Here is a 9,581-nt window from a genome sequence, read left to right on the forward strand (position 1 = left end):
CCCTCTCCTTAGGCTATTCCCTTTTCATAGAACCCCACAGACCTTTGGGCAGTGGGTCTGGCAGGAGTGTGTTTCTTTAGCAAGCTGGGCTGCCGAGGTCACAAAGAGACACAAGTAAAGGCTGCTCTTTTCCTTGCAAGATTTGAAGCTCTAAACCTTCTTCCCCTTATGCTTTGAGTCAAGGAAGATATAGCAATGGATGGAGGATGCTGACACCACCCCCAAAGCATGTGGCATATTTTTCACCTTACATCTTTGCAAGGAAAATTGGTAGAAGTGGAAGAAAGGAATTAATTCAGAGAATCGGACCACAGATTCTTATAGGAACAAAAATATTGTAGCAACAGCCGAAAAGACTCCTTTTTTGGGGGGGAGGTTGCAGATGTGCCCCTTGGGCAAGGAACAGCCACCCAGGGGGAATGAAATTTTTTGAGCAGGGTGGCGCAGGGATGGGGTAAGCATCACCTGATGAATTGCTGCTTCTCTTCCCGCTCTCAGAAAGACAGGAGCCCTGCCAGGAAAAAAGACAGCAGCAGCCTTGTGCCCTGAAGACAACCTGTCCACGTCTAACGAAGTTTGCTCCCAAGGAGTCCTTCTTAACATGCTCCCGAGCAGGTGTGCTTAGGCTCGTGGTCTCGCGTGGCGGAGATCCCCCTGCTGTTTGCCTTCTCCTTGAGGCGCTGAAGCGCAGTCCCTCGCTAAACGAGGCTCCGGGACGCACGTCACAACATACAGCCTACTGGGCGTGGGGTCCGTGCCGCGCCAGGCGAGGGAGGCCACGGCAGTCTACCGAAACCTCCATGGGCAGCAACAGTCTATCTGTGAAATGCAGGCGCTGCGGCCAACCCGCTGGGGAAGGGCTTCTCCTTCCGCGTCCATAGTGGGGTGACCGCGGAGAGCTCGGCCCGCCTCTGAACCCCCCCCCCCGCCGCCGCCTCCCGCTCGCCGGCCGCCCCTCCCGCCGCCCGAGGTGGGCAAAAGGCGGGCGAGAGCCGTCCGGGCGAAGGCAGAGGCCGCCGGCGAGTGGGCGGCGCTGGCCCTGCTGGTGCTTCGGCGGGCGGTTCGGCCGGGCGCGGCGCTGGCCAGGATGAGCGCTCGCGGGGCGGCGCAGCCCTCCGACCTGCTGGACGTGGCCGCCGTCTATGGCGACAACCGCAGCCTCTTCCAGCCGCCCGGAGCCGGCTACGGCTTGGCCGAAGCGGGCGGCAGCCCTTACCTGTGGCTCAACGGCGCGACCGGCCCGTCGCCCCCTTACCTGGCCGCCAGCCCCGGCGCCGCCGCCGGCTCCTTCCTGCCCTCGTCGGCGCCCTACGGGCCCGGCGGGCGGCCGCTGCTGAGCGCCCCGACGGCGGGGCCGGAGCTGGGCTGGCTGTCGCTGGCCGGCCAGCAGGACTTGCTCAAGCTCGTGCGGCCGCCCTACTCGTACTCGGCGCTCATCGCCATGGCCCTGCAGAGCGCGCCGGCCAAGAAGCTCACGCTGAGCCAGATCTACCAGTACGTGGCCGGCAACTTCCCCTTCTACAAGAAGAGCAAGGCCGGCTGGCAGAACTCCATCCGCCACAACCTCTCGCTCAACGACTGCTTCAGGAAGGTGGCCCGCCAGGAGGACGACCCCGGTAAGCAGAGCCCCAGCCCGCCTGCGCCTCCCGCCGCCGCTGCTGCTGCGGGCCGCCTTGGCGCCGAAGGGGAGCCCGCAGGGCGGCGGGCTGGCGGAGACCTCAAGGTCTCTCCAGTGCCCGAGTCCTGCCTGCAAGAGGGCTGAGACCTGCGGCTGCTGAAGCTACCTGGGGCACTTTCACGGGTACTAAAGAATGCACTTTCAAGCCACTTTGAATCTGGATTTTGCTATAGGGTGCTTTCCCACACAGTAAATAATGCTCTTTGCAACTGGATGTCACTGTGTGCATGGCAAAAACCACTTCCAAAGGGCCGCTGAAATGGATTGAAACCACATTGTTTAGTATGTGCGAAAGCGCTCATGTCAGGATCGCTTGGTTCCTTCTCAGAATCAGTGAGCATGGATCCCCCCCCCCTAAGTTCAGTGAAAACTCCAGGGTGGATTGTTTTGGAACCTTTTAGAGCTGCTTTAGGAGCTACTTTAGAGCGACTCTAGGAGGGAGTCCCTATAGAACCCGATGGTGGGAACTATTCCAGATGGCAATGTAATGTAAAGGAATGGGGTTCACACTCCTGGTATCTGAATGGGATTAATTACTCTGTACTGTTTGATCCCTCTTGCTTTGAGTAATCTGGCCTATAGTTTTGGGTTCTCTTTTGTAAGAGCCATGCTTAAACTAGTTTTAACACATTCATGACTCCTTGGCACACTTTATACTATCTGGTCATATTGGCTAGAAAGATAGGTTGAAAAGACTAAAAGGGTGGAGAGAATGCAAAACTGAAGTGTTTTTAGAGAACTTGAAGGAGGGTTCATTTATGTTCTGGATTAGTTAATGCAAAGCACAAAGGTACTGTCTATGTAGCAACCCTAATCCCTCCATCCTGTTAGCTGATCCGTAATAATTACCACCTGCTGCTTCTGTATTTGCAGCCACTAATGAGGATTCAAAGTTTCACTTCACCCATAAGTCTGTCTGTAAATTGTAGTTTTATCATGCCTTTCCTCTAGGAACTCTAAAAAGCCTTCCCCATCCCCTCCATTGGTCTTCAAAACAACCTTGTAAGGTAGGGTTGCACTAAAAAAGTGTGGCCAAAGAATTTTCTGGCAGAGTGAGGAAATTTACACTCAGGTCTGTCCCCCCCCCCCCCCCCCCATCAGCCCTAATCCAGTTTACTAACCACTACCACACACATCTGCAATGGAAATTTTTGGGGATGCTCTTAAATCATCTTTGGAGCCTGCTGGTTTGGGAGGGGTGGGTGACACAGAGATATAGACCAAACCTACTCAAAAAGAGTGCAGGACTTTTCTCCATTCTTCATGCTGATCCCTCCGTGTGTTACGCATAAATCGGTCCCATCAAAATCAAATTATGTGTTTGGAATTGGAGTGCTTGTTTATTTAGCACCCCCCTCTCTCCCTGAGATTTCAGGTGGATTAGGTGGTGTCCAGCAAGGGGATCAGCTTGAGAGTCCTCACACACAGTGCCATAAGGCTAGGATTAGTAAACTTAGAACCATGCTAAAAATTATTGTACCTGATGTGTCAAGAGATGCAGAAAATGGGATTACAAATGCAGAAAATGATGCAGCTAGAGCAGGAGAGCAGGGGTATTAAAGGGCTGACCTGGAGATCAGGTACAGATTAGATTCTGCCATACAAAAATTTATGTAAAACATGCAGAGAGAGTTTAGTGCAATCCAGGCCAGCAAACATGGAACACACCCCTGCCCCCCCCCTGCCCTGTACCTTGCAGCCCTGTTTTTCTCCAGTACCAAGAATCAGCAACATTGCCTTCTAAATCAGCCGCTATCACCCAGTGCCTATGGACATCTGTGTCAAGACCTGTAAGGCTGCAGCCCACAATTTCGCCTTGTAGCTTTTCTGAAAGGACAGCCACCTATTCCCGCAACAACTTTCATAGGGAATATAGTCTGGCATAAACTATGACCAGCACTCAGATTTGCTCCTGTTCTCTTTGTGTTGAGCACCTTATTCTACCTAGGAGGATTAAATCTAAATGCTCTTCACATATAATGTAAGAAGTGTATTTGAGGCACTCTCTCTCGCACACACAAATGCCATTGATGTACGTGTATGCAAATGCTGTTGGCGTGCTAGCAGAAAGCAGGCCCTTTTAAGACTGAGTGTGCACGCTAGCTGCCAACTTTTTAACATTTGAATTATAGACATGGGGGAAATGAGGAGTGTTTTTAATGCCCTGTATGCTTAGCCTTTCCTGCATGGTCTTCCCGTTTCCATCATGGCCTTCACTGGAACATTACAAATAACTAGGGTAAGCTTGACATCAAATCCTGCCATCATGTGTGAATTGTTGTGGTTGCTAGTTAGGGGTATTCTGGATAGTTGTCTCAGCAGTAACCCTGGGATACCAATATGGACAAATGTACAAAAATGACTTTTATAGAGTCTTCAAACAGTTTCAACAATTGCTATCTGTCTGGAACGCCCTAAACTATGGATAGCAATTGTTGAAACTGTCTTGCTGTTAGGAGATTACTTCTCTATACCGAAATATGAAAACTGAAGTCCCTTGATAACTCCAAAGAGTGAAACGCGTTGGGATTTATATGAAAGAATAAAGAAGAATGGAAATTTGAAGTCTCTATAAAAGACATTTTTGTACATTTGTCTTTGCCATATTGGTATCCCAGTGCCTCTGTACTTGCTCTTTATCTGGTCCTTCACTGGGTCCTACCCCACTTACTTTATTTTGGCTTCAGCAGTAACCCAGCAGAACATATCATACAAACACACCACATTTGACAGTCCATTCGGAATTGTTTTTCCCTTCTCAATTTGCTTTGAAATGATTAATTTCACAATTAATTCCCTTGAGTATTATACATTACAATTTGAACATTTTTATTCAAGATGACATTTTCTGGCATTCCGATCCTAAATATACTGCCTGGAAGCCATACTAATAATCAGTGTACCTTCCTACCAACGTCTTAGGATCATGGGGAAACATCACAGACAAAATAATTGTAGAGATTTGCCTTGTATTAAGTCAAAGATTGTTGAAATCCACCTTGAGTCATCATGATAAGGATGGACAGCCAATCCAATTAAATACGGAACTTGGAGATTACATCAGATCTGAAATTCCACACCCATTACAGGTGTTGACTGATCAAGAAAAGTACAGAAACTGTTAGGTAGTTTTGCTAACAAAGAAGATTGCCAATTACTGGGATTTGGGGTTAGGTTTGTGAATGGTCTGTACTTTCTCTCTCTCGATTTCATGGCCCTTTGGCCCCGTTCTTTATATATATATAAATTCATAACTTCATATATACATTTTACCCAGTGAGGAGTCCCTACATCAGCTTATGTTAAAATTTAGGTTTGTTCATCTTCAAGACGCCACAAAACTATTTTTGCTACAATCAGACTAGCATTTAATTCTGATCTGGAATTAAATTGTTGTCTCTGGTATCTGTAACAATGAACCCTGGTCACAAGAGTTTATTCACTATTTGGAAGTCAAGTGGCACTGATTTCTGGATGATTCCCTTGTAGATAAATGTGCTCAGGTACAGGGCCAAACTGTATCCTGTTGCCCTATCCAGAGCATGTTTCTGAAGCCCAATTGAGGTCTATTGTTTTCTCTAGGCGGTGTGTCCATCTGATTCTTGCTTTGGGAAATAAGCAGTTATTTGGAAGCAGCATGATGAACCACTTTCCCTGTGTGAAAACCACATGGAAATCTATGCTGCTCAGCTGATTGAGGCCCATCCATTGGCTCTCTCTTTTGACCCATTTGTCCTCTTGCCGATCTGACCAGAAATGCCCCACTTTGTAAGTTTTTTTGTCTGCCACTGCTAAATCCACATGCTCTGGATTGGTTCACAGGTAAAGGCAATTACTGGACCTTGGATCCAAACTGTGAGAAGATGTTTGATAATGGCAATTTCAGGAGGAAGAGGAAGAGAAGGTCTGATCCAACAAACAGCCTTGGAGCCGCCAACAAAGCTGAGGACAAAGGAAGCGGAGCCCTGGAAACTCCGGCTCCTATCAGTTCAGTCTCTTCTCCGCTGCTGTGTTCTCAGAGTTCTGCGAATGACTGCAAATCTTCCAGTCTGGATTCCAGCAGTTGCTTCTCCTCTTTCCTCTCTACCATGAACGCCACAGTCCATAACAGAAATGGTTTCTCCAGGCAGCTGGGGTCTGAATTCTCCCATGGGAACCAGAATGGGCACAGTTTGAGCTCTTGCTCAACCTCCAGCAGTGGCTCAGCTTCTGGATTTGAACTCAGTTCTCAGAACCACTCCAGAGTAAATTACTACACAGGTGCTGGTAGCCAGGTGAGTTGGCTTAGCACCCCTGTCCTGAGCACCTTCAGTGTGAACCATTTGATATACAACAAAGAAGGAACAGAGGTTTAAAGAGGACTGGGAAATAGCCTGAAGTAAGTCTGTATTGCGTAACTAGTCATTTTGCCTGATGTCCAACAGGCTACGGGACAAGAAAGGGTAATCTGTTGATAGAGGAGGAGAATTTGGGCACTAGAACTGGGTGCTGTTAAAGGTGGTAGATGGGAAGACAGGCAGATCCAATCTCAATCCCAGAGCACAATCCATTCCCCATGCCACACTGAGATGAATACGAGCTTTACAGCAACATAGTAGTTCAGTCTAATGGAGCTGCCACAGGAGAAATTCTTGGGAAATTGTACTATGTAATAGCAAGAAACTGCACTGTTTTGGTTTTCCACCTCTAGCACCAAAATTGGGCCTTTTCTATGGTAGGACAATGTGCTTCTGTGCCTTACACCTACAACTTTTGTACAAAGTAAATCAAGCATATAGATGTTCTTTGAACTGGAAGGGGGGGGTAACATTCCTAAATTCCCTGATCTCCTTGGGAGCAGGTCCCTTTGACTTCAGCAGCATGCATTCCAGGTACCATGCTAAGGTTAATTGTCAGGTGTGGTTAGAATCATATTGATTTCAGGTAAAGACACTTACCCACACCACCTCATTTACTAGCTCTGTTTACAGTCCTGATTACTATGCATTTATGGCCTTAGAACCTTGCTTTTAACAAAGTGCACTAATCCACAAAGTAGGAGTATTTTGGAATGTGTGTATAATAGCTCTATGTATCTCATAGAAGGAAATAACTGTGTTTTGGAAAATACTGCTGATGTTTTAGATTCAGAGTACATTATTACGCTGTTACTGACCTATGCAATAAACAAAATGAAAAGGCAATGAAAATTAATTTGCTTTAAATTCTAATGTGATGTCCAGCTGTTGTGTTTATGAATGGAGAAGGGTTGTATTTATTTTTTCAATGGAACCCGTTTTGACTAATGTGTAAATGCAAAAACCTTGATCCATGGCAAGAAAGGAGGTGGGAAATCCTTGGTCCATGTGGATAATTGCTGCCATTAAAAGGTATCATCTGAGGTAAGAATTAAGGTACCCACGGCACATGGATGGTGTCATCTCAGGTACGTTTCTTCATGTTCTTTTTGGGGAAAACAAACTTAGATGATTGAAAAGAGCGAGAACTGAGAAAAGAAGGGACGGTCAAAGTTTACCTTTTAATCACTATGCCATGATAGCAGGTATTGTTTATTTGTTTAATTGATTAGACTTTTCATTGGCACTCACCCAAAGAGTCTCACAGCAACCCACAGCTAATGACAAATAATACATGTAAAATATTATAGATACCATGAATTAGAATGCCACCCTGTGCGACTTATCAAACCAGTCCCAAGCATCTGGTTAACCTCCAAAGTCCAGCCTGAATAATTCAGCCTTGTGAGCCCCGTGAAAATTAAACAACTCCCACTTATTACTTATTCTTTCTGAAGGTAAACAGCCATAGACTTAGACCACATATTTAAGAAGTTGCTATTTTTAAAAAGTTGTGCTAAGACAGACTGCTCAGCTTGGTTTGAATTCTGTGGGTCAATGGAACTGGCGCCTTGTATGGCCAACTTGGTGGAGTGGCTAGGAGTGCGGGCATCGACATCTAATCTGACAAGCCGGGTTTGATTCCGCTATCCCTTAAATAAAGCCAGCTGGGTGACCTTGATAAAGCTGTTCTGACTGAGCAGTAATACCAGGGCTCTCTCAGCCTCACCTCCCTCACAGGGTGTCTGTTGTGGGGAGAGGAAAGGGAAGGCGAACGTAAGCCGCTTTGAGACTCCTTTGGTTAGAGAAAAGTGGCATATAAGAACCAACTCTTCTGCTGCTGCTGCTTTTGCTCATTTCCATCCTGGCCAGATAGTTGGCAAAGCCTAGGTCTAGTCTAGTCTAACAAATCTCGTATTCCTCCAAGGTGCCCCACACCATTCCTTTGGGTTTAAGAATCATGCCTGCTTGCTTGTTTGGTTGTTGCTTGGTTGGGCATAAGTTGAGGGCTTGAGGATTTTATAAACACACACGTGTGCACACATGTGCGCTTAGATCAATCAGAAACTGTCCTTAATAGATCCAGCCATGTAGGCCTGAAGTGACAGAACAAAGTTTGAGTCTGGTGGCTCCAGCCAAGTCTGATTCAGGTGTGCAAGCCCACTTCTTCCTATCTCTGGAAGCTTATACCTTGAAGCAAACTTGGTGCCACCAGACTCAAACATTGTCCTGGCTATGACATATAAGAAGAAGGGGACAACAGAGCATGAGGTGGCTGGATGGATTCACTGAAGCAATCAGTGCAAGCATAAATGGACTCCAGGGAATGGTAGAGGACAGGAAGGCCTGGAGGATCATTGTCCATGGGGTCGTGATGGGTCAGACACAACTTCGCACCTAACAACAACATATAAGCAGTTTCCACCTAAGATGGTACCCATCCTTGGCACGCGGGTGCAGCAGGAGTGCCTCTTGACCACTGTCTGCTTATCCAGAAAGAAGTCCGAGATGCTAAGAGCTCTCCGGCCCTGCCACACCCGGCCCGTTTCCCCCGGGGAGAGCCCGTTTCCTTGGCAGCCTCTTCCCCGAAATGTTGCAGCGGCCGCAGCAGCGGGTATAGTTCTGTCCGGCTCTGGGACTTGGCAGAGCCTCCCCGTTCCTTCCCTTCCCGCCGACACGTTGCTGGAGCGCAGGGGGGCGGGTGGTGTGGGGGGATGCGGGGCTTCCAGGCCGGCCGCCCTCGGGTTTTCCCGGCGCCCGGGAGCGCCGCAGGGGATGGCCGCGTCCCGCCCCCCGGGGCGAGCGGCTCCACCGTGGCCGCGCCGGGCGGCAGCCCTTGTTTGGTTGTTGACGGGGCGGGGAAGGCCGGGCCGGGCCGGCTCGCGTGTTGCGCGGCCAGCCCTCGGCAAGTTTGCCCATAAGGGCTCTTTTCTCTGGGCCAAGACAAAAGATCCGCTTTGTTGTCCGCCCAGGGAGCGGGAGGACCATTTCGAGGGAGAATCCGGGATTTAATCGAGCGTCCAAAATTAATCCGGATCCCCGCTGGGGAGCCTTTTAATTACTCGCTTCCTGCATGCGAGCCGCTTTTGTGGGGCCAGGAAAGCAACGAGGGCGACAGAGCGCGGTGGGGAGAACAAGCCCTTCCGAGGGCCACACAACAGCCAGCTGAGCCGCCCCGGCGCTCTTGAGCCGGTCTCACGCTCAAGCCTTTGCGGGGCCGCCGGGAGGCAGCGGGCGGGCGGGGCGAGTCACGGAGGACCCGCGGCAAAGCACGCCGCTCCAAACACGCAGGCCGCCTCTGGCCGTGTGAACCGGTGCTTCGGGGCATCAGCGCCTTCCGGACCCAGGAGGCTGCCAGAGTGGGGGAGTGGTTAAAAGCCGGTTCGATTCCCAGCTGGGTGCCCTTGGCCCAGTCACAGTTCTCTGGGAGCTGTTCTCAAAGGACAGCTCTCTCAGAGCTCTCTCAGCCTCACTTATTTCACAAGATGTCTGTTTTAGGGAAAGGTGTTCATAAGACTCTTTAGGACTCCTTTGGGTAGTGAAAAGCGCAGTAAATCAGCTTCGCT

At 49.2% G+C, this 9,581-nt stretch overlaps 1 protein-coding gene across 1 annotated transcript; it reads left to right on the forward strand.

The window, feature by feature from the left end:
* Window positions 1–281: 281 nt before the first annotated feature.
* On the forward strand, window positions 282–6,888 carry FOXI2 (forkhead box I2). Its single transcript, XM_077350102.1, has 2 exons — window positions 282–1,616; window positions 5,501–6,888. The coding sequence occupies exons 1-2, from the start codon at window positions 1,088–1,090 to the stop codon at window positions 6,031–6,033; spliced, it is 1,062 nt and encodes a 353-aa protein (XP_077206217.1). The 5' UTR covers window positions 282–1,087; the 3' UTR covers window positions 6,034–6,888.
* Window positions 6,889–9,581: the final 2,693 nt, after the last annotated feature.

This window comes from Paroedura picta, chromosome 8, assembly GCF_049243985.1.
Source record: "Paroedura picta isolate Pp20150507F chromosome 8, Ppicta_v3.0, whole genome shotgun sequence".
Classification (NCBI taxonomy): domain Eukaryota; kingdom Metazoa; phylum Chordata; class Lepidosauria; order Squamata; family Gekkonidae; genus Paroedura; species Paroedura picta.

Bases quoted from the DNA above. Each gene is read 5' to 3' on its own strand.
- FOXI2 (XM_077350102.1), top strand. From the start codon at position 1,088: ATGAGCGCTCGCGGGGCGGCGCAGCCCTCCGACCTGCTGGACGTGGCC. The intron at 1,617-5,500 runs GTAAGCAGAGCC...ATTGGTTCACAG, and splicing joins CCGCCAGGAGGACGACCCCG to GTAAAGGCAATTACTGGACC.